The 25028-nt window shown below is 45.1% G+C and overlaps 1 protein-coding gene and 1 pseudogene across 6 annotated transcripts in view; one reads left to right on the top strand and one right to left on the bottom strand.

The window, feature by feature from the left end:
* Positions 1-25028, top strand: part of SRR (serine racemase) — a 48638-nt gene that overhangs the window by 19569 nt on the left and 4041 nt on the right. For all 6 annotated transcript variants that reach the window (XM_053568531.1, XM_053568528.1, XM_053568527.1 and 3 more), the window contains 3 exons: positions 16762-16933; positions 23606-23732; positions 23917-24020. In XM_053568531.1, the coding sequence (XP_053424506.1) occupies positions 16766-16933; positions 23606-23732; positions 23917-24020 (399 nt within the window). In that variant the 5' untranslated portion in view covers positions 16762-16765. The remainder of the gene's footprint in view (positions 1-16761; positions 16934-23605; positions 23733-23916; positions 24021-25028) is intronic.
* On the bottom strand, positions 8220-8630 carry LOC128569882 (ATP synthase F(0) complex subunit C2, mitochondrial-like; annotated as a pseudogene).

Below are 25028 nucleotides of genomic sequence, written 5' to 3'. Positions count from 1 at the left end.
AGCCTACAAGAAATATGAGATTATGTAAAGAGGCCCAACATAAGTATAGCCATCCCTGAAGATGAAAATACACAAGGGCTGGCTGGAAAACCTATTTCAGGGACTACTTCAGGAAAATTTCCCAGGTCTTGCTAGAAATCTGGACATACAGATACTAGAAGTGCAACAGACTCCTAGGAGATTCATCACCAAGAGGAAATTACCACAACATATATTTCATATATCAGCCCAGCCAAAGTTAACATAGAAGAGAAACTCCTACAAGCCAAAAGGCGAAAGCATCAGGTAACTTACAAAGGAAAACCCATCAGAAGAAGAACTTCAGCCTTCTCAACTGATACCTTAGCAAGCCAGACGGGCCTGGGGCCCAATTCTCAGTCATCTCAAACAGGATAATGGGCTGCCTAGGTATTGTATTCTGCAAAACTAAGTTTATTTTATGAGGAAGAAATAAAGACTTTCTCAGACCTGTCTATATATATACCAGCACAATAGAAACCCACCACTGTAAGACCATCCAAATGCTAAAGTTCAGATCCTAGATACCACAATAGCTCAAGAGGTATAATAAAGAAATGAAGTTCTATGCAACAGAATGAATAGAAATCCACCCCACTTTAACAGTTCTTTCAATAAATGTGAATGGCTTGAACTCTCCACTGAACGGACATAAGCTGGCAGAATGCATTAAAACATGCAAGCCAAGTATCTGCTGTCTTGGGGAAACTATGTAACTCACAAGGACTCTTTCAGACTCAAGGTGAAAGGATGGAAAACAATATTCCACACAAATGTAAACCAAAGCTGGTGTAATCATTCTGATGACAGATAACAAACTTTAAATCAACAAAAGTAAAGAAACACAAAGAGTGATTATACAATGGTAAAGGAACAATTCCACAAGAAGACATAACAATCCTAATAGCTATGTACCTAATACAGGTGCACCCAGATTCAAAAACCAAATCCTACCTGATCTGAACAAAATTATAAACAGCAGCATTGTAATAGCCAGGGACTTCAGCACCCCACTAACAGAATGAGACAGACCCTCCAAGCAGGAAATTAACAAAGAAACAATAGACTTAAACAGGACTCTAGAACAAATGAGCCTAACAGACATTTACAGAACATTATACCCCCAAAACTACATTCTTCTCATCAGCTCATGAAATATTTTCTAAAATTGATCACATCCTACTCCACAAAATGTGTCTCAACAAATTTTAAAAAATAGAAATTATGGCTCAGCTCCTGTAGTTCAAGTGGCTAGGGCGCCAGCCACATACACCAGAGGTGGTGGGTTGGAGCCCAGCCCAGTCCTGCCAAACAGCAATGACAACTACAGCCAAAAAATAGCTCGGCGTTGTGGCAGGTGCCTGTAGTCCCAGCTACTTGGGAGGCTGAGACAGGAGAATCGCTTAAGCCCAAAAGAGTTTGAGGTTGCTGTGAGATGTGATGCCATAGCACTCTACAAAGAGTGACATAATGAGACTCTGTCTCAAAAACTAAACTAAAATAAAATAAAAATAGAAATTATAGGGCAGCGCCTGTGGCTCAATCGGTAAGGCGCCGGCCCCATATACCGAGGGTGGCGGGTCCAAACCCAGCCCGGCTAAACTCCAAAAAAAAAAAATAGCCGGGTGTTGTGGCAGGCGCCTGTAGTCCCATCTACTCGGGAGGCTGAGGCAAGAGAATCGCTTAAGCCCAGGAGTTGGAGGTTGCTGTGAGCTGTGTGAGGTCACGGCACTCTACCGAGGGCCATAAAGTGAGACTCTGTCTCTACAAAAAAAAAAAAACAGGAGGAAATTAAGGTGGAAACCAAAAGATTCTTCTATCTAAATGACAAAAAGGACACGTGTTACCAAAATTTGTAGGATGCTGCCAAAGCAAACCTGAGGGAAAAAAATGTAGCCTTAAATGCCTATATTCAGAAATAGATCACATTGGCTGCGCCTGTGGCTCAAAGGAGTAGGGCACCGGCCCCATATACCGGAGGTGGCGGGTTCAAACCCAGCCCCGGCCAAAAAAAATGCAAATTAAAAATAAAAGATCACAGGCCAGGTACAATGGTTTACACCAATAATCCTAGCACTCTGGGTGGCTGAGGTGGGAGGATTGCTTTAGCTCAGGACTTCGAGAGACCAGCCTGAGCAAGAGTGAGACCTCCATGTCTACTAAAAAACTAACTGGGCTTGGCGACGCCTGTTGTCCAGCTACTCAGGGGGCTGAGGCAAGAGGATCACTTGTGCCCAAAAGTTTGAGGTTGCTCTGAGCTATGATGTCACTGCACTCTACTGAGGGTGACAAAGTGAGACTCTGTCTCAAAAAAGAAAGAAAGACATAGAACTCCTGTACAGACTAATATCAAGTAATGGAGCAGCAATAAAAAAATCTTCCAACAAAAACCCATCACAGGGCGGCGCCTGTGGCTCAAGGAGTAGGGCGCCGGTCCCATATGCCGGAGGTGGCGGGTTCAAACCTAGCCCCGGCCAAAATAAAAAAATAAAAATAAATGAAAAAGAATTAAAAAAAAAAAAACCCATCACAGACCAGATGGTTTCAGATCAAATTTTCAAATTTTACTAGACCTGCAAAGAACTGATACCTGTACTGCAGAAATTATTTCATAACATTGAGGAGGAAAGAATCCACCCCAACTCATCCTACGAAGCCAATATCACCTTGATACCAAAGCCAGGAAAGGACACAACAAAAAAGAAAACTACAAAACTAATATCCCTTATGAATAAAAATGAAAAAAATTTTTAACAAAATCCTAACAAACTGTATTCAGCTGCACATCAAAAAAAAACAAAAAAACCGGGCGGCGCCTGTGGCTCAAGGAGTAGGGCGCAGGTCCCATATGCCGGAGGTGGCGGGTTCAAACCCAGCCCCGGCCAAAAAAAACACACAAAAAAAAAAAATCCACCAAGAACAGGCAGGCTTTATATCAGAGATGCAAGGGTAGTTGAACATATGCAAATCTATAAACGTGGTTCACCACATAAATAGAAGCAAAACAATAGATATAGAAAAAAATAGATACAGAAAGAGCATTTGACAACATTCAGCACCCTTTTCTAATAAGAACTTTTTTTTTTTTTTTTTTTAGAGACAGAGTCTCACTTTATCGCCCTTGGTAGAGTGCTGTTGTGTTACAGCTCGCAGCAACCTCCAACTCCTGGGCTTAGGATTCTCTTGCCTCAGCCTCCCGAGTAGCTGGGACTATAGGTGCCTGCCACAACGCCTGGCTATTTTTTTGTTGCAGTTTGGCTGGAGCTGGGCTTGAACCCACCACCCTCAGTATATGGGGCCCGCACCTTACCAACTGAGCCACAGGCACCGCCCCTAATAAGAACTCTTAAAAAAATAGGCATAGGTGAAACATATTGGAACCTCAAAATTATAAAAGCTGTATATGGCAGACCACAGCCAACATCATACTGAACTGGGAGAAATTAAGAGTGGTCTTCTGGGCGGCGCCTGTGGCTCAGCGGGTAGGGCGCCGGTCCCATATGCGGGAGGTGGTGGGTTCAAACCCAGCCCCGGCCAAATTAAAAAAAAAAAAAAAAGAGTGGTCTTCCTTAGAACTGGAACCCAGACAAGGTTGCCCACTGCCACCCCTTCTATTCAACATAGTGTTGTAAGTCTTAGCCAGAGCAATCAGGCAAAAGAAGGAAACCAAGGTTATCCAAATGGGAAAAGAAGAGGTCAAACTATCACTCTTTGCTGACGATGTGGTCTTTTTTTTTTTTTTTTTTTTTTTTGTAGAGACAGAGTCTCACTGTACTGCCCTTGGGTAGAGTGCTGTGGTGTCACACGGCTCACAGCAACCTCCAACTCTTGGGCTTACGCGATTCTCTTGCCTCAGCCTCCCGAGCAGCTGGGACTACAGATGCCCACCACAACGCCCGGCTATTTTTTTGTTGCAGTTCGGCCGGGGCTGGGTTTGAACCCGCCACCCTCAGCATATGGGGCCGGCGCCCTACTCACTGAGCGACAGGTGCCGCCCGATGTGGTCTTTTTTTTTTTTTTTTTTTTTAATTTATTTTGTGTGTGTGTGTGTGTGTGTGTGGTTTTTGGCCGAGGCTGGGTTTGAACCTGCCACCTCTGGCATATGGGACCGGCATCCTACCCCTTTGAGCCACAGGTGCCGCCCAGATGATATGGTCTTATATCTAGAAAAATCTCAAAGGTTCTGCCAAGAGACTCCTGTAATTGAAAATAAATTCAACAGGCAGCTCCTGTAGCTCAGTGGGTGGAGCCCCACGTACACCAAGGCTGGCGGGTTCAAACCCGGCCCAGACCTGCTAAACAACGACAACTGCAACCAAAAAATAGCCAGGCATTGTGGCAAGCGCCTGTAGTCCCAGCTACTTGGGAGGCTGAGGCAAGAGAATAGCAACAAAGAAAATAAAATAACCTAGAAATATATTTAATTAAGAAGATGAAAGACCTCTGCTGGGAGAATTCCCAAACACTGAGGAAGGAAATCACAGAATGTAAATAAATGGAAAAACATATCATGCTCCTGGATTGGCAGAATCAACATTGTTAAAATGTCTATATTACCCAAATTAATTTACAGATTCAGTGCAATCCCCATTAAAATGCCAATGTTATTTCTCACAGATCTAGAAAAAGTTACATGCCAAGGGAACCAGAAAAAACCCTGTATATCCAAAACAACCTTAAACAAACAAACAAAAAAAAGGAGAGGCATCAATTTACCAGACTTCAAGCTATACTACAAGGATACAGTAAGCAAAAATACCATGGTACTGCCACAAGAACAGAGACACAAAACAATGGATAAGAACATAGAACCCAGATGTAAAACCATCCTCATATTGCCATCTGATCTTTGACAAAGAAGACAAAAACACACATTGGGAAAAGAATTCCTATTCAATAAATGGTGCTGGGAAAATTGGATTGCCACATGTGGAAGACTTAAACAGGATCACAAAAATTAATTCATGATGGTTAACAGACTTAACCTAAGACATGAAACTATAAAAATTCTAGAAGAAGCTGGGTGCAATGGCTCACGCCTGTAATCCCAGCATCCTGAGAGGCTAAGGCGGGCGGATTGCCTGAGCTCACAAGTTGGAAGACCAGCCTGAGCTAGATTGAGACCCTGTCTCTAAAAATAGCCCGGTGTTGTGGCACACCCCTGTAGTCCCAGCTACTTGGGAAGCTGAGGCAAGAGAATCACTTGAGCCCAAGAGTTTTTTTAATTTTTATTTATTTATTTATTTATTTGCATTATTTTGGCCGGGGCTGGGTTTGAACCCACCACCTCTGGCATATGGGGCCAGCGCCCTACTCTTTTGAGCCACTGGCACCACCCTGAGCCCAAGAGTTTGAAGTTGCTATGAGCTATGACACCACAGCACTATACCAGGGGCTACAAAGTGAGACTCTATCTCCAAAGAAAGAAAAAAAGAATTCTAGAAGAAAACGTTGGAAAAATACTGACAGATATTGGCCAAGGCAAAGAATTTATGAAGAAAACTCCAAAAGCAGGGGGTGGGGCCATGGTGTGTGTCACACTTTATGGGGGCAAGACATGATTGCAAGAGGGACTTTACCTAACAATTGCAATCAGTGTAACCTGGCTTATTGTACCCTCAATGAATCCCCAACAATAAAAAAAAAAAAAAAAAGAGGGCGGCGCCTGTGGCTCAGTTGGTAAGGCGCCGGCCCCATATGCCAAGGGTGGCGGGTTCAAACCCGGCCCCGGCCAAACTGCAACCAAAAAAAAAATAGCTAGGCATTGTGGCGGGCGCCTGTAGTCCCAGCTACTCGGGAGGCTGAGGCAAGAGAATCGCTTAAGCCCAGGAGTTGGAGGTTGCTGTGAGCTGTGTGAGGCCCCGGCACTCTACTGAGGGCCATAAAGTGAGACTCTGTCTCTACAAAAAAAAAAGAAAACTCCAAAAGCAATCACAGCTACAACAAAAATAAATAAATGGGGCCCAATGAAATTAAAAAACTTTTGCACAACCAAGGGAACAAACAATAGAACGAACAACCTACAGAATGGGAGAATATATTTGCATGGTATACATCCATCAATTCTGATAATCAGAATCCATAAAGAACTCAAGCAACTACTCGGGAGGCTGAGGCAAGAGAATCGCTTAAGCCCAGGAGTTGGAGATTGCTGTGAGCTGTGTGAGGCCACGGCACTCTACCCAGGGCCATAAAGTGAGACTCTGTCTCTACAAAAAAAAAAAAAAAAAAAAAGAACTCAAGCAAATCAGCAAGAAAAGATTACACAAGCTGGCTTGGCCTGATGGCTCATGCCTGTAATACTAGCACTCTGGGAGACTGAGGAAGGAGTATGACTTGAGCTTAGGAGTTTGAGACCAGCCTGCACAAGAGCAAGACCCCGTCTCTTAAAAATAAAAGAAAAATTTGTTTGTTGTGGGTGCCTGCAGTCCCAGCTACTCAGGAGGCTGAGGCAGGAGAATCACACCCAGGAGTTTGAGGTTGCTGTGAGCTAGGCTGCTGCCATGGCACTAGCCTAAACAATAGAGTAAGACTCTGTCTGAAAAAAAAAAAAAAAAAAAAAACAGAATTAAAAAAAATGAAAAATGGGGCGGCGCCTGTGGCTCAAGGAGTAGGGCGCCGGTCCCATATGCCAGAGGTAGCGGGTTCAAACCTAGCCCCGGCCAAAAACCAAAAAAAAAAAAAAAAATGAAAAATGACCTCATTAAAAAGTGGGCAAATACTGGTGGTGCCTGTGGCTCAAAGGAGTAGGGCGCCAGCCCCATATGCCTGAGGTGGCAGGTTCAAACCCAGTCCTGGCCAAAAACTATAAAAAAAAGAAAAAAAAAAAAAAGAAAGTTAAAAAAAAGTGGGCAAATAGACTAATAGCCAACAAACATGAAAAAATGCTCAGTGTTCCTAATCATCAGAGAAATGCAAATCAAAACCACATTGATATATCACCTACCCCCAGTGAAGATGGCTTTTTTTTTGTTTGTTTTGTAGAGACAGTCTCATTTTATCGCCCTCAGTAGAGTGTCGTGGAGTCACACAGCTCACAGCAACCTCCAGTTCTTGGGCTTTGGTGATTCGCTTGCCTCAGCCTCCCGAGTAGCTGAGACTACAGGTGCCCGCCGCAACACCCAGCTATTTTTTTGTTGCAGTTTGGCCAGGGCCGGGTTTGAACCCTCCACCCTCAGTATATGGGGCCAGTGCCCTACCCACTGAGCCACAGGCACCGTCCATGAAGATGGCTTTTATAGAAAAGTCCCAAAACAAGGTAGGGCTGTGGTGTCTCACGCCTGTAATCCTAGCACTCTGGGAAGCCAAGGTAGGTAGATTGCTTGAGGTCAGGAGTTAAGACTAGCCTGAGGAAGAGAGACCCCCACCTATACTAAAAATAGAAACAAATTAGCTGGGCATTATAGCAGCCTTGAGAGGCCGAGGCTGGAAAATCACCTAAACCTGGGAGTTTGAGGTTGCTATGAGCTAGACTGATGCCACAGCACTCCAACCTAGGCCACAGAGTGAGATTCTGTCTCAAAAAAAAAAAAAAAGTACCAAAACAACAAATGCTGGCATGGATGCTGAGAGATAGTAACATTTATACATGTTGGTGGGACTGCAAACTAGTACAGCCTCCATGGAAAGAGGTAGAGGTTCGTCAAAGAACTAAAAGTAGACCTACCTTTTGATCTAGTAATCCCACTACGGGGTATTTACCCAAACGACATTTTATAAAAAAGATAACTGCACTCAAATTTTTCTTCTTATTAATACAGTATTTATTAGCTGGGTGTGATAGCTCATGCCTGGAATTATAGCACTTTGGGAGGCTGAGGTGGGTGGATTGCTTCAGCTCAAGAATTTGAGACCAGCCTGAGCAAGATCAAGCAAGACCTCACCTCTACTAAAAGTAAAAACACTAGCCAGGAGTTGTGGCCAATCCCTGTAGGCTAGCTTTATGGGAGGCTGAGGTAAGAGGATTGCTTGAGCCCAAGAATTTGAGATTGCTGTGACCCATGACACCTGGCACTGTACCCAAGGCAACAGACTGAGGTTCCGAGCTTCTCAAAAGAAAACAAAACAGTATTTATTTACTTTTCCTCTGTCAAAACCTGAGCTAAACACTTTTCCTGGGCTGCCTGGGGAGGTATAGAAAAAGAAAAATACAGGCAGATGAGACACGATGGACAGAACTATGGGAGGTGGAGACAGGTTCTTTACATGGCAAAGAGAATGAGAAAGGCCACCATCAGGCAAAAGAATCCGATGGCTTCTGAGAGGGCAAAGCCCAGAATGGCATTGAACTGTTACTTCAAGGAAGAGTTTCTGGCATAACCAATGAAGAGGCTTCCAAACATAGTCCAATTCCAGCTCCAGAGCCAGCCAACCTAACTGTAGCAGCCCCAGCCCCAATGAACTTGGCCACTGTGCTGATGTCCTTTGAAATGGCACTGATTTGGAAGCTGTATCGGGACAAGTGAGGTTGGGGATGTAAGACTGCCAAGATGCTGAGACTCTCATCTGTCTGTGTCTCTCTGGGCATTTCAGCACCACTGCAGATAGTTCAGCAGCTGAGAGGTGCTCTTGACCAAGGTGGGGCTGGAGACAAACTTTGAGCAGGTGTACATTTTGGGAGGTGAGGGCCTGTGGCAGGAGAACTGCTCCCAATCCAGAGAAAACAGAAAGGGTTGCACTTGCATTTTATAGCAGCACAGTTCACAATCGCAAAGATGTGGAAACAACCCAAGTGCCCACCAATACATGAGTGGATTAATAAAATGTGGCATATGTATACCACGGAGTACTACTCAGCCATAAAAAAGTGGTGAAACCAATACTTCTTGTATTAACCTGGATGGAACTGGAGACCATTCTTGTGAGTGAAATACCCCAAGAATGGAAAAACAAACACATCTATTCACTATTAAATTAGAACTAACTGATCAACACTTCTATGCACATATGGAAATGATCAAAAATCAAGCAGGTGGCAGGGGAGGGTAGGGGTAAACTTACATCTAATGGGTATAATACACACTCTGGGTGATGGACTCAAAATGTACAAAAACAATTTGTGTAACCAATATTCTGAAAAAAAATTTTTTTAAGTTCTTATAAAAAGGATTCACAAAGAACAAGTGGCCAATATACAGAAACAAGTTCAATCATGGCTCGGTGCCCATTTCTCTGAGGTTAGGGTTAGGGCTCTGGCCACATACACTGGGGCTGGCAGTTCAAACCTGGCCCTGGCCTGCTGAACAACAATGACAACTACAACAAAAAAATAGCCGCACATTGTGGTGGGTGCTTGTAGTCCTAGCTACCTGGGAGACTGAGACAAAAGAATCACTTAAGCCCAAGAATTTGAGGTTGCTGTGAGCAGTGACGCCACGGCACTCTATCAAGGGCGACATAGTAAAACTCTGTCTCAAAAAAAAAGTTCAATTACTAGTAATTAATGTAAATTAAAACTACTAAATGCATTTAATTGACAGATAAAAATAATACAGTAGGCCAGGCACAGTGGCTCACACCTATAATCCCAGTGCTTTTTAGAGGACAAGGCAGAAGGAGTGTTTGTGGCCAGGAGTTCAATATTAGTTTGGGCAATATAGCTGGAGGTGATAGTATGTGCCTATAGTTCCTTGTTACTCAGAAGACTGGGGTGGGAGGATTGCTGGAGCCCAAGAATTCTAAGTTATAGTGAGCTATGATTGTACCACTGCCACTCCAGTCTGGGTGACAGAGGGAAACCCTGTCTTATGAAAAAAAAAACAAAATAGGCCAGGCATGGTGGCTCATGCCTGTAATTCTACCACTCTGGGCAGCCGAGAAAGGTGATGGATTGCTTGAGCTCAGGAGTTTGAGACCAGCCTGAGCAAGAGTGAGACCCTGACTAAAAATAGCCAGGCATAGTGGCACATGCCTGCAGTCCCAGCTACTTGGGAGACTGAGGTAAGAGGATCACTTGAGCCCAAGAGTTTGAGTTTGGTTACTGTGAGCTGGGATGTCACAGCACTCTACCAAAGGCAACAAAGTAAGACTGTGCCTCAAAAAAATAAAAACAAAAACGGCTTCGTGCCTGTAGCACAGTGGTTACAGCGCCAGCCACATATACCAAGGCTGGTGGGTTTGAATCCAGCCTGGGCCAGCTAAACAACAATGACAACTGCTACAAAAAATAGCTGGGTGTTGTGGCAGGCACCTGTATTCCCAGCTGCTTGGGAGGCTAAGGCAAGAGAATTGTTGAAGCCCAAGAGTTGGAGGTTGCTGTGAGCTGTGACAACACAGCACTCTACCAAGGGTGGCATAGTGAGACTCTGTCTCAAAAAAAAAAAGGGACAGCAAGGATGAAGGAAAATGAGCCTCCCTCCCTTCCTCCTTTCCTCCTTTTCTTCCTTTCTTTTTTTAAGATAGTCTCATTCTGTTAACCCTGGCTAGAGTGCTCTGGTGTCCCAGCTCACAGCAACCTCAAATTTCCTGAGCTCAAGTGATCCTTTTGCCTCAGCCTCCCCAATAGCTGGGAGTACAGGCATCTGCTACCATGCCCAGCTAATTTTTCTATTTTTAGTAGAGAGGGTCTCACTCTTGCTCAGGCTGATCTCCAACTTTAGAGCTCAAACAATCCACCCACTTCGGCCTCCCAGAGTGCTAGGATTACAGGCCTGAACCCCTTGTAAGTGGAAAACTGGCATTTCTTAGAAACTGCTGTTGGGGAGTACAAATTACAAATTGATGTAATCTACAACCCTTCTGGAAATGTTTGGCCGTGGCTATCAAATGCACACTTTTTGTTATAAAATGCTATTTGGTGGAATCTACCCTAAGGGCATATGGAGGTGCACAAAGATCTTTTTTATTTATTTATTTATTTTTATTTTTATTTTTTTATTTTTTTTTGTAGAGACAGAGTCTCACTTTATGGCCCTCGGTAGAGTGCCGTGGCCTCACACCGCTCACAGCAACCTCCAACTCCTGGGCTTAGGTGATTCTCTTGCCTCAGCCCCCCGAGTAGCTGGGACTACAGGCGCCCGCCACAACGCCCAGCTATTTTTTGGTTGCAGTTTGGCCGGGGCTGGGTTTGAACCTGCCACCCTCGGCATATGGGGCCAGCGCCTTACCGACTGAGCCACAGGTGCCGCCCGATCTTTTTTATTTTTGGGAAAGAGTCTCACTCTGTTGCCCTAAGTTGAGTGTCTTGGCATCATAGCTCACAGCAACCTCACACTCTTGGGCTCCAGAGATCCTCTTGCCTTAGCCTCTCAACTAACTGGGACTACAAGCGCCAGCCACACCAGCTAGCTCAGTGGTTCTCAACCTTCCTAATGCTGTGGCCCTTTAATACAGTTCCTATGGGTCATGACCCACAGGTTAAAAACCTCTGACCTGGGCGGCGCCTGTGGCTCAAGGAGTAGGGCGCCAGTCCCATATGCTGGAGTTGGCGGGTTCAAACCTAACCCCGGCCCAAAAAAAAACACACACACAAAAAAAACCTCTGACCTACCAAAATTTTTTCTGTTTTTGGTAAAAATGAGGTCTGGCTCTTGCTCGAGCTGATCTTGAACTCTTGAGCTCAAGCGATCCTCCTGCCTTGGCCTCCCACAATGCTAGGATTACAGGCATAAGCCACCTCACCTGGCCAGCCCAAAGATCTTGCAACAGGCTATTCATTACATTATTTACTATAATCAACAACAAAAGGAAATCTAAGAGTTCATTAGAGTTATGTAAAATTAAAATTAAGGCTTTTTTTTTTAGAGACAGAGTTTCACTTTATGGCCCTAGGTAGAGTGCCATGGCATCACATAGCTCACAGCAACCTCCAACTCTTGGGCCTGAGCGATTCTCTTGCCTCAGCCTCCCAAGTAGCTGGGACTACAGGTGCCCGCCACAACACCCAGCTATTTTGTTTTTGTTTTTGTTTTTGCAGTTCGGCTGGGGCCGGCTTCGAACCTGCCACCCTCCGTATATGGGGCCGGCACCCTACCGACTAAGCCACAGGTGCCACCCTTGTTTCTTTTTTTTTTGATAAAGAGTCTCAAGCTGTCGCCCTGGGTAGAGTGCTGTGGCCTCACAGCAACCTCTAACTCTTGGGCTTAAGCAATTCTCTTGCCTCAGCCTCCCAAGTAGCTGGGACTACAGGTGCCCACCACAATGCTCAGCTATTTTTTTTGTTGTTGTTGCTATTGTTGTTTTAGCTGGCCCAGGCTAGGTTCAAACCCACCAGGCTCACATATGGCTGACACCCTCACTGAGCTACAGGTGCTGCCCTAAAATTAAGTCTTATTTTTCCCTTTTGGAGACAGAGTGTTGGCATGGTGCCCAAGCTAGAGTGCAGTGGCTATTCACAGGTATGATCATGATCATTACACACTAAAGCCTCAAACTCCAGGGTTCAAGCAATCCCAAGGAGCTCAGCCTCCCAAATAGGTGGAACTATAGGCACATACCACTTCCCCTGACTAACTTACGGCCATTTTTAAAGTTGCACATCTGGGGTGGCGCCTGTGGCTCAGTCAGTAAGGCGCCGGCCCCATATACCGAGGGTGGCGGGTTCAAACCCGGCCCCGGATGAACTGCAACAAAAAAAATAGCTGGGCGTTGTGGCGGGCGCCTGTAGTCCCAGCTACTTGGGAGGCTGAGGCCAGAGAATCGCTTAAGCCCAGGAGTTGGAGGTTGCTGTGAGCTGTTTGATGCCATGGCACTCTACCGAGGGCCATAAAAGTGAGACTCTGTCTCTACAAAAAAAAAAAAAAAAAAAAAGTTGCACATCTGGAAACAATGGTTTGTGTTATAATCCCAGCTACTTAGGAGGCTAAGACTGAAGGTTCGTGTGAGGCCAGGAATTTGACTCCCATGCAGGGAACATAGCAAGACCCTATCTTTTAAAAAAATTAAAAAGTTAAATAAATGTACCTATTGATAAGATTCATAGATATTTATATTATCGGACAAAAACAAGTTCCCAAACGTATCAAAAAAAAAAGTTTTGGGCGGCGCCTGTGGCTCAGTCGGTAAGGTGCCGGCCCCATATACCGAGGGTGGCAGGTTCAAACCCGGCCCCGGCTGAACTGCAACCAAAAAATAGCCGGGCGTTGTGGCGGGCGCCTGTAGTCCCAGCTACTCGGGAGGCTGAGGCAGGAGAATCGCTTGGGCCCAGGAGTTGAAGGTTGCTGTGAGCTGTATGATGCCATGGCACTCTACTAAGGGCCATTAAGTGAAACTCTGTCTCTACAGAAAAAAAAAAAAAAAGTTTTATCTCCATATATGTGTAGGCCTGGGAAGAGAAACCACCAGAGTCTAGATAGCAATTGTCTATGGGTAGGAAGGTTTAGTGATTATTTTTATACTCTTTTGAATCTCTGTATTTTCAGATTAAATTGTTTTTCTATTGAACATGGATTGATTTTGTAATAGGAAAAGTAGCAAAATTTCATGTTTAAATGCTACAATAAAAACAGTGGGAAAGGGTGGCGCCTGTGGCTCAGTGAGTAGGGCGCCAGCCCCATATACCAAGGGTGGTGGCTGGGTTCAAACCCTGCCCCTGCCAAACTGCAACAAAAAAATAGCCAGGCGTTGTGGCAGGCATCTGTGGTCCCAGCTACTCACCAGCTACTCAGGAGGCTGATGCAAAATAATTGCCTAAGCCCAGGAATTGGAGGTTGCTGTGAGCTGTGACACCATTGCACTCTACCCAGGGCGACAGCTTGAGGCTCTGCCTCAAAAAAAAAAAAAATAGTGGAAAATGAAAACTTGATACAGTTATTCTAAATATTATTATTATTTTATTTATTTTTTTATTTTTTTTTGCAGTTTTTGGCCAGGGCTGGGCCTGAATCTGCCATCTCCGGCACATGGGCCAGCACCCCACTCCTTTGAGCCACAGGCGCCGCCATATTATTATTATTTTTTTTTTTTGTAGAGACAGAGTCTCACTGTACCGCCCTCGGGTAGAGTGCTGTGGCGTCACACGGCTCACAGCAACCTCTAACTCTTGGGCTTACGCGATTCTCTTGCCTCAGCCTCCCGAGTAGCTGGGACTACAGGCGCCCGCCACAACGCCCGGCTATTTTTCTGTTGCAGTTTGGCCGGGGCTGGGTTTGAACCCTCCACCCTCGGCATATGGGGCCGGCGCCCTACTCAAGGAGCCACAGGCGCCACCCCCATGTTATTATTATTATTATTTTTTTTTTTTTGTAGAGACAGAGTCTCACTGTACCGCCCTCCGGTAAAGTGCCGTGGCGTCACATGGCTCACAGCAACCTCTAACTCTTGGGCTTACGCAATTCTCTTGCCTCAGCCTCCCAAGCAGCTGGGACTATAGGCGCCCGCCACAACGCCCGGCTATTTTTTTGTTGCAGTTTGGCCGGGGCTGGGTTTGAACCCGCCACTCTCAGCATATGGGACCGGTGCCCTACTCACTGAGCCACAGGCGCTGCCCCATATTATTATTTTTTTTAAGACAGAGTCTCAAGCTGTTGCCCTGGATAGAATGCTGTGGTGTAATAGCTCACAGCAGCCTTAAACTCTTGGGCTTAAGTGATTCTCTTGCCTCAGCCTCCCAGGTAGCTGGCACTACAGGTGCCTGCCACAATGCCTGGCTTTTTTTTTTTTTTTTTTTTCACTTTTGGCTGGGACTGGGCATGAACCCACCACCTCCCTGTATATAGGGCTGGTGCCTTACTCCTTTAGCCACAGGTGCAGCCCCCAGCTATTTTTTTTGTTGTTGCAGCTATCATTGTTGTTTTAGCTGGCCAGGGCCGGATTCTTTTTTTTGTAGAGACAGTGTCTTACTTTATCGCCCTCAGTAGGGTGCCGTGGCATCACACAGCTCACAGCAACCTCCAACTCCTGGGCTTAGGTGATTCTCTTGTCTCAGCCTCTGGAGTAGTTGAGACTACAAGTGCCCACCACAATGCCCAGCTATTTTTTTGTTGCATTTTGGCTGGGGCCGGGTTTGAACCTGCCCCCCTCAGTATATGGGGCCAGCACCTTACCCACTGAGCCACAGGTGCCGCCCTATTAAAAATATTATTATGAGGCCAGGTTCAGTGGCTCACACTTGTAGTCTTAGCACTCTGAGAGGCTGAGGCAGGTGTATTGATTGAGCTCAGGAGTTCCAGACCAACCTGAGCAAAAGCAAGACCCTGTCTCTAAAAAAATTGCCAGGTGTGGTGGGCGCCTGTAGTCCCATCTACTCGGGAGGCTAATGCAAGAGGAACTTGAGCCCAAAAGTTTGAGGCTGCTTTGAGCTATGACACCAAGGCACTCTCCTGAGGGCAACAAAGTGAGATTCTGTCTCAAAAAAAAAAAAATATATATATATATATAATTATTATTATGAATACTTTGAAGAAACTGAACCAAATAGAGGAGTAAACAAAATGTTTGTTTTTAACTGTTGTATAACGTATATACAGCAGAAGGAAACAGAAAATGAACACAAATTAATTTATGAAATGGTAAGATTCTAGCTAATTTTCTTTTTTTTTTGGAGATAGTCTTACTCTGTCACCCTCGGTAGAGTGCCGTGGCATCATTGCTCTTGGGCTCAATGATCCTCTTGCCTCAGCCTCCTGAGTCTCGGGACTACAGGTGCCACAATGCTCAGTTACTTTTTAGAGATGGGGTTTCACTCTTGCTTAGGCTGGTCTCAAGCAATCCACCTGTCTCACCCTCCCAGAGTGCTAGGATTACAGGCATGAGCCACCATGCATGTCCATTCTTTTTTCTTTTTTTTTTTTTTTTTTTTTGTAGAGACAGAGTCTCACTTTATGGCCCTCGGTAGAGTGCCGTGGCCTCACACAGCTCACAGCAACCTCCAACTCCTGGGCTTAAGCGATTCTCTTGCCTCAGCCTCCCGAGTAGCTGGGACTACAGGCGCCCGCCACAACGCCCGGCTATTTTTTGGTTGCAGTTTGGCCGGGGCCGGGTTTGAACCCACCACCCTCGGTATATGGGGCCGGCGCCTTACCGACTGAGCCACAGGCGCCGCCCCATTCTTTTTTCTTTATTAAATAATTTGTTTAAAAATTTTTTTTTTTTTTGTAGAGACAGAGTCTCACTTTATGGCCCCTCGGTAGAGTGCCAAGGCATCACACAGCTCACAGCAACCTCCAACTTCTGGGCTTAAGCGATTCTCCTGCCTCAGCCTCCGGAGTAGCTGGGACCACAGGCGCCCGCCACAACGCCTGGCTATTTTTTGGTTGCAGTTCAGCTGGGGCTGGGTTTGAACCCACCACCCTCGGTATATGGGGCCGGCGCCTTACCAACTGAGCCACAGGCGCCACCCTTAAAATTTTATAAATAAAAATTTTCGGCCAATTTTGTGTGTGTTTTTTTTTTTTTTTTTTTGGCCAGGGCTGGGTTTGAACCCACTACCTCTGGCATATGGGACCGGCGCCCTACTCCTTGAGCCACAGGCGCCACCCGCCAATTTTGAACCAAATTCAGTCAAGCAGCTTCACAACAACAATGAAAAGCAAAGTGAAGATCAGTGGATGTACCAAGAGATAGGTGGTAGGGAGTGGACTTTAGCCTAGAATAATCATCATCTGTTACTTCCTACAAAACTTCACCAGCAAAACTTTATTCAACTTCAAGACAAGTCTCTTCTATACAGAAATTCTGATACTAGTTACGGAGTCAGTTCTCACAGAACACCACAGGCCCCAGGTCTATTCCCTTGTGTTTTGCATTTTTAAATCTTTTCAATAAACATACTGCCTCAGACTTTGCTTTCTTATTCTTGGGTTTCAGAACCATGTGTGCTCAGTACTGCATCTCCTTTGCTGATGTTGAAAAAGCTCATATCAACATTCGAGATTTTATCCACCTTACACCAGTGCTAACAAGCTCCATTTTGAATCAAGTAACAGGACGCAATCTTTTCTTCAAATGTGAACTCTTCCAGAAAACTGGATCTTTTAAGGTAACAATCTCTTTTCTTAGTATATTGTGTATATTTTCAAACCCCTTTCAAATACAAATTTATTTTATTCTCCTTGCCACCTAGTGTGGTAGGTAGAAATAAATTGATGCTGGCCGGGCGTGGTGGCTCATGCCTGTAGTCCCAGCGCTGTGGGAGGCTGAGGCAGGTGGATTGCCTGAGCTCAGAGGTTCAAGACCAGTATGAACAGCAGTGAGTCAGAGTAAGACTCAGTCTCCACTAACATCAAGAACATCGCCAGAGGAAGAAGAAAATGAACAACAAAAAAGAGTACTTCAAACGAAGAATGAACAAGGAAGTTGAAATTAAAAATAAAAGGGCGGTGCCTGTGGCTCAGTGAGTAGGGCGCCGGCCCCATATGCTGAGGGTGGCGGGTTCAAACCCAGCCCCGGCCAAACTACAACAAAAAAAATAGCCAGGCGTTGTGGCCGGCGCCTGTAGTCCCAGCTGCTCGGGAGGCTGAGGCAAGAGAATCGTGTAAGCCCAAGAGTTAGAGGTTGCTGTGAGCCGTGTGACGCCACGGCACTCTACCCGAGTATGGTACAGTGAGACTCTGGCTCTACAAAAAAAAAAAAAAAAGAAATTAAAAATAAAAATAAAAATAAAATAAAAAAAAGAAAGAAATTGATGCCTCTCAGAATTGAAAAGAAAATTGCAAAAATTTTCAAGTCCTGGTTACCTTGCATTATGGTGTTGATAAGTCACTTTTATGCAATCTAAAAATACCTTATAATTAGGGTAATATAATGTCTTATCCAAATAACTTATACATATATAATAAAATACAGACATGTGCTACATAATATTTCTATCAATAATAGTTTGCATGTACGATAAATGTTTCTAAAGACTAATACTATAATATAATGCCTTCCTCACTTTTTTTTTTTTTGTAGAGACAGAGTCTCACTGTACCACCCTCGGGTAGAGTGCCGTGGCGTCACACGGCTCACAGCAACCTCTAACTCTTGGGCTTATGTGATTCTCTTGCCTCAGCCTCCCAAGCAGCTGGGACTGCAGGCGCCCACCATAACACCCAGCTATTTTTTTGTTGCAGTTTGGCCAGGGCTGGGTTTGAACCCACCACCCTCGGCATATGGGGCCGGCGCCTTACTCACTGAGCCACAGGCGCCATCCATCACTTTTTTTTTTTGAGACAGAGTCTTACTCTGTTGCCCCAGGGTTGAGTGCCATGGCCTCAGCCTAGCTCACAGCAACCTCAAACTTCTCAGTTCAAGCAATCCTCCTGGATCAGCCTTCCAAGTAGCTAGGACTAGAGGTACCTGCCATAATGCCCAGCTAATTTGTTTTATTTTTAGTAGAGGTGGGGTCTCACTCTTATTCAGGCTGGTGTCAAACTCCTGAGCTCAAATGATCCTCTAGCCTCAGCCTCTCAGAGAGCTAGGATTACTGGCATGAGCCACTGTGCCCAGCCCATAATACCATATTTTTACTGTACCTTTTCTATGTTTAAATGTTTATATACACAAATACTTAACTATCATGTTATAATTGCCTACATAGCAATATAATAAGGTGCTATACAGGTTTGAAGGGCTTAAAGCCTATGAGCAATAGACAATGTACTGTATAGCCTAAGTGTTTAGTAGGTTTGGTATACATTTGTTAAATATACTCCATGATGTTTGTATGATGAAGAAATTGCCTAATGACAAATTTCTGAGAATGTATCCTCCTTCTTAAGTGATGTGTGACTCTGTTATATATAAATTATTGTCTAGGCTCAGGGTCTGTAGCTCAGTGGCTAGGGCACCAGACACATACACTAGAGCTGGCAGGTTTGAACCCAGCCCGGGCCTGCCAAATAACAATGACAACTATACCCAAAAAATAGCCAGGTGTTGTAGCGGGCGCCTATAGTCCCAGTTCCTTGGGAGGCTGAGGCAAGAGAATCACTTAAGCCCAAGAGTTTGAGGTTGTTGTGAGCTGTGATGCCACGGCACTCTACCAAGGGCAACAAAGTGAGACTCTGTCTCAAAAAATATAAATAATAAATACCCAAACTAGAACACATAATTATCCAAACCACAATATATTTGAAAATCAAAAGGGGCATTTGTAATGACTAAATTAAGATATCTTGCTGTTATAGGCAAAATGAAAAGTATAATCACCCTGTATATAACCTAAGTTATAGATTTCTTTTTTTTTTTTTTTGAGACAGAGTTTCACTCCGTCGCCCTCCGTAGACTACTGTGGCATCACAGCTCACAGCAGCCTCCAGCTCTTGGGCTTAAGTAATTCTCTTGCCTCAGCCTCCCAGTAGCTGGGACTACAGGTGCCCGCCACAACGCCCGGCTATTTTTTGTTGCAGTTTGGTCAGGGCCGGGTTTGAACCCACCATCCTTGGTATATGGGACTGGCACCCTACTCACTGAGCCACAGGCGCCACCCAAGTTATAGATTTCAACTGTGTCAAGTAGCTACATGTTGATACATTATGAATTTAAAAGATCTAAACCCTCAAATAATATTTTTTCCACAAAATGTCTGTTTCTTTACTATGCATGTAGATAACTTCTGTAGGTTAACTTGTTACACACAGAGGTCTAACATGTTAGAAGCTAACTTGTTAGTTGAGCTTTAAGATCATTTGAGGTAAAAGTCTGAAAACTGCATTTAGTACTGTGCCTGGCAGGTATTAGTATCTATTAATTAGTAGCATAGGCATTCAAGAATCTACCTTTTAGGGCGACGCCTGTGGCTCAAGGAGTAGCGCACCGGTCCCATATGCCAGAGGTGGCGGGTTCAAACCCAGCACCAGCCAAAAATAAAAAAAAAAAAAAAAAGAATCTACCTTTTAGCCAGCCCCCATTAACTAAGAGCATGTATACTTTTTTAAAAATTTATTTTTCATCCTAGCACTCTGGAAGGCAGAGGTGGGTGGATTGCCTGAGCTCACAGGTTTCAGACCAGCCTGAGCAAGTACAAGACCTCGGCTCTAAAAAATAGCCTAGTGTTGTGGCAGGCGCCTGTAGTCCCAGCTACTTGGGAGGCTGAGACAAAGAGAATTGCTTGAGTCCAAGAGTTTGAGGTTGCTGTAAGCTGTGATGCCACAGCATTCCACCAAGAGTGACAAAGTGAGACTCTGTCTCAAAAAAAAAAAAAAAAAATTTATTCTTCATCGCTTACTTTCAGTAGCTCTACTAGGTATATATATAAGATGCCTTGTCCTTTATCCATACTTACAGGGGAAGACTGGCTGGTCAACAAATAGATGGAAGAGAAATATCTTTTTTTTTTTTTTTTTTGCAGTTTTGTTTTTGGCCGGGGCTGGGTTTTGTTTGTTTGTTTTTGAGACAGAGCCTCAAGCTGTCACTCTGGGTAGAGTGCTATGGCATCACAGCTCACAGCAACCTCCAACTCCTGTGCTTAAGCCTCCCAAGTAGCTAGGACCACAGGCGTCCGCCACAATATCCGGCTATTTTTTGGTTGCAGCTATCATTGTTGTTTGGCAGGCCTGGGCTGGATTTGAACCCGCCTGCTCAGGTATATGTGGCTAGCACCTTAGCCATTTGAACCACAGGTGCCGAGCCCCAGCGCTGGGTTTGAACCCGCCACCTCCAGCATATGGGGCTGGTGCCCTACTCCATTGAGCCACAGGCATCGCCCAAGGGAAATTTTTTTTTTTTTTGCGGTTTTTGGCCAGGGCTGGGTTTGAACCCACCACCTCTGGCATATGGGACCGGCGCCCTACTCCTTGAGCCACAGGCGCCACCAGGAAATTTTTTTTTTTTTGGTGGTTTTTGGCGGGGCTAGGTTTGAACCTGCCACCTCTGGCATATGGTACCAGCGCCCTACTCCTTGAGCCACAGGCGCCGCCCCGGGAAATTTTTTTTTTTTTCCTTTCATTTTTTGAGACAGAGTCTCACTTTCTTGCCCTTGGTAGAGTGCTATGGCGTCACAGCTCACAGCAACCTCAAACTCTTGGGCTCAAGGAATTCTCTTGCCTCAGCCTCCCGTGTAGCTGGGAATCCAGGTGTCCGCCTCAATCTGCAGCTATTTTAGAGACAGGGTCTCACTCTTGCTCAGGGTGGTCTCAAACTTGTAAGCTCAGGCAGTCCATCTGAGTGCCTGAGTGCTAGGATTACAGGTGTGAGCCACTGTGCCTGGCTATTTTATTTTATTCCATTTTTTTTTTTTAATTTTTTTTTTTTAATTTTTAATTTCAGTGTGCTTGTTCATGTTTGTTTGAAGTACTCCTTTTTTGTTGATTTTCTTCTTTCTCCTGTGGTGCTGGCTGTTTTTGATGTTGTTGGTAGAGACGGGGTCTTACTCTGGCTGACTGCTGCTCATATGGGTTTTGAACCTCTGAGCTCAGGCAATCCACCCGCCTCGGCCTCCCACAGTGCTGGGACTACAGGCGTGAGCCACCATGCCCGGCCTATTGTTTTTTTTTTTAAGGGTCTCTTTTTTTTTTTTTTTTTTTTTTTTTTGTAGAGACAGAGTCTCACTTTATGGCCCTCAGTAGAGTGCCGTGGCCTCACACAGCTCACAACAACCTCCAACTCCTGGGCTTAAGCGATTCTCTTGCCTCAGCCTCCCGAGCAGCTGGGACTACAGGCGCCTGCCACAACGCCCGGCTATTTTTTGGTTGCAGTTTGGCCGGGGCCGGGTTTGAACCCGCCACTCTCAGTATATGGGGCCGGCGCCCTACCAACTGAGCCATAGGAGCCGCCCTTTAAGGGTCTCTTTTAGGCATTCTATTCTATTCTATTCTATTCTATTTTGTTCTGTTCTGTTTTGAGACAGAGTCTCACTCTGTCACCTGGGGTAGAATGCTCACCCTATAGGTCAAACAATCCTCTTACTTCAGCCTCCTTGGTAGCTAGAACTACAGGTATCTGTCACAACACCTGACTAGTTTTTCTATTTTTAGTAGAGAATGGGTCTGGGTCTCAAACTCTTAAGCTCAGGCAATCCACCTGCTTCAGCCTCCCAGAGTGCTAGGATTATAGGTGTGAGCCACTGAATAGATGTTTTAGAAAAGCTGAAGCTTATAAAGGACTTGTACTTTGCCTTACAAAAAACATGGGCAGAGTGATAAGGTTTTCTTTTCTTTTCTATTTTTTTTTTTTTTTGAGACAGAGTCTCACTATGTCACCGTCAGTAGAATGCTGTGGTGTCACAGCTCACAGCAACCTCAGACTCTTGGGCTTAAGCAATTCTCTTGCCTTAGCCTCTCAAGAAGCTGGAACTACAGGTACCTGCCACAATGCCCAGACATTTTTTGTTGCAGTTGTCATTGTCCAGCTGGCTTGGGCTGGGTTTGAACCCACCAGCCTCCGGGTATGAGGCTGGCACCATAACCACTGTGCTATGGGTGCTGAGCCTTTTTTTTTTTTTTTTGAGACAGAGTCTCACTCTGCCACCCAGGCTAGAGTACAGTGGCATGATCATAGCTCCCTATAGGCTCCAAATCCTGGAATGATCCTCACCACTCAGCCTCCTTTTTTTTTTGTTTTTTGTAGAAACAGAGTCTCACTTTATGGCCCTCGGTAGAGTGCCATGGCATCGCACAGCTCACAGCAACCTCCAACTCCTGGGCTTAAGCGATTCTCTTGCCTCAGCCTCCCAAGTAGCTGGGACTATAGGCAACTGCCACAACACCCGGCTATTTTTTGGTTGCAGTTCAGCCGGGGCCGGGTTTGAACCCGCCATCCTCGGTATATGGGGCCAGCACCTCACCGACTGAGCCACAGGCGCCGCCCCTACTCAGCCTCCTTAAATAGTTAGGACTACAGGTACACCACCATGCCTGGGTCATTGTTTTACTTTTTATAGAGACAGGATCTCGCACTATATTGCCCAGACTGGTTTCTAACTACTAGGTTCAAGCAATCCTCCTGTCTTAGCCTCCCAAAGTACTGGAATTACTGGTATGAGCCACCAAACCTGAGTTTGTATTTTAAAAAGATTACTTTCAACTGTAGTCCCACCTGCTCGGGAGGCTGAGGCAAGAGAATCGCGTAAACCCAAGAGTTAGAGGTTGCTGTGAGCCCTGTGACGCCACGGCACTCTACCGGAGGGCGGTACAGTGACACTCTGTCTCTACCAAAAAAAAAAAAAGATCATTTTCATATTGTAATGGAAATATTAGATGAGATTGATCCTTGGGGCAGGATCAAGCTGAGGTTTGATAATAGATAAGTCAAAAGATGAGGCCTCATAGGTGATGACAAAGAAGATGTACATAAGATATTTAGGAGATAGAATCAATAAGATTTAGTGATACGTTGGATGTGCGGTGTTACAGCAAATCTAGAAAAGCTCCTTGCTTTTCAAAAAGAAACGTTTTAATTAAATACATGAATTTACAGCTCAGTGCCTGTGGCTCAAGCAGCTAAGGTGCCAGCCACATATACCTGAGCTGGCAGGTTCGAATCCAGCCTGGGTCCTCCAAACAACAATGACGGCCGCAACCAAAAAATAGCTGGGCGTTGTGGCAGGCGCCTGTAGTCCCAGCTACTTGGGAGGCGGAGGCAGGAGAATCACTTGAGCCCAGGAGTTGGAGGTTGCTGTGAGCTGTGATGCTACAGCACTCTACCCAGGGTGACAGCTTGAGGCTCTGTCTCAAAAATAAATAAATAAATATAAATTAATAAATACATGAATTTACTATCCATTTTCCAGATTCGTGGTGCTCTCAATGCCATCAGGGGATTGGTTCCTGCCACTTTAGAAGGGAAGCCAAAAGCTGTTGTTACTCACAGCAGTGGAAACCATGGGCAGGCTCTCACCTATGCTGCCAAATTGGAAGGTACTTGATTAATTTCTCAGGGTAAATGGTAGATCATCAGAATACAGTTGAAGTGTCCTTAATTTCTGTGATGATAGCTGGGGAAAATAAATTCCCAAAGAAGCTCTGATTGATTATAAGCAAAGTGAACATGAGTTTCTATCCTAAATTCTCCTGACTTCCACTAACTGTTTTCTCATACTAGGGATTCCTGCCTATATTGTGGTGCCCCACACAGCACCCAACTGTAAAAAACTAGCAATACAAGCCTATGGAGCATCTATAGTATACAGTGGACAAAGTGATGAGGTAAGGAGAACAGTGTTCAGTTTGACCAACTCCTCTTTTCTACCTTACTGAATGCTCCTCAGTTCCTCTTTGTTTTTCAATGTTAGCACATCCAACCTCCTCTCTATATACAATCACTCAAATGATCTCATTCATCTTCTTCTTTTTTTTTTGTAGAGACAGAGTCTCACTGTACCGCCCTCGGGTAGAGTACTGTGGCATCACACGGCTCACAGCAACCTCTAACTCTTGGGCTTATGCGATTCTCTTGCCTCAGCTTCCCAAGTAGCTGGGACCACAGGTACCCGCCACAATGCCTGGCTATTTTTTTTTTTTTTTTTTTGTGGTTTTTGGCCGGGGCTGGGTTTGAACCCGCCACCTCCAGCATATGGGACCAGCGCCCTACTCCTTGAGCCACAGGCGCCGCCCCTGGCTATTTTTTTTTGGTTGCAGCTGTCATCGTTGTTTGGCAGGCCCGGGCTGGATTCGAATCCCCCAGCTCAGGTGTATGTGGCTGGTGCCTTAGCTGCTTGAGCCACAGGCACCGAGCTGATGTCATTCATCTTGTTTAATGCCTACAGGCCTGGTACCATGGCCTATAATCCTAGCACTCTGGGAGGCCAAAACAAGAGGATTGCTTGAATTCATGAGTTTGAGGTTGCAGTGAACTACGATGCCACTGTACTCTACCCAGGGTGATAGCAAGACTGTCTCATAAATAAATTACTTTAATTAAATACCACCTACAATCAAACAACTCCAGCCCTGACCTGTCCTCTAACACCAGACTTATATATCCAGTAGCTGCCTGACTTTCCCATTTGGATGTCTTTTTTTTTTTTTTTTTTTGAGACAGAGTCTCACTTTATGCCCTTGGTAGAGTGATGTAGCATCACAGCTCACAGCAACCTCCAACTCCTGGGTTTAGGGGATTCTCTTGCCTCAGCTTCCCAAGTAGCTGGGACTACAGGCGCCTGCCACAACGCCCGGCTATTTTTTTAATGCAGTTTGGCCGGGGTTGGGTTTGAA

This window comes from Nycticebus coucang, chromosome 18 (assembly GCF_027406575.1).
Source record: "Nycticebus coucang isolate mNycCou1 chromosome 18, mNycCou1.pri, whole genome shotgun sequence".
Lineage (NCBI taxonomy): Eukaryota > Metazoa > Chordata > Mammalia > Primates > Lorisidae > Nycticebus > Nycticebus coucang.
This window is presented reverse-complemented; position numbering and strand designations above follow the sequence as displayed.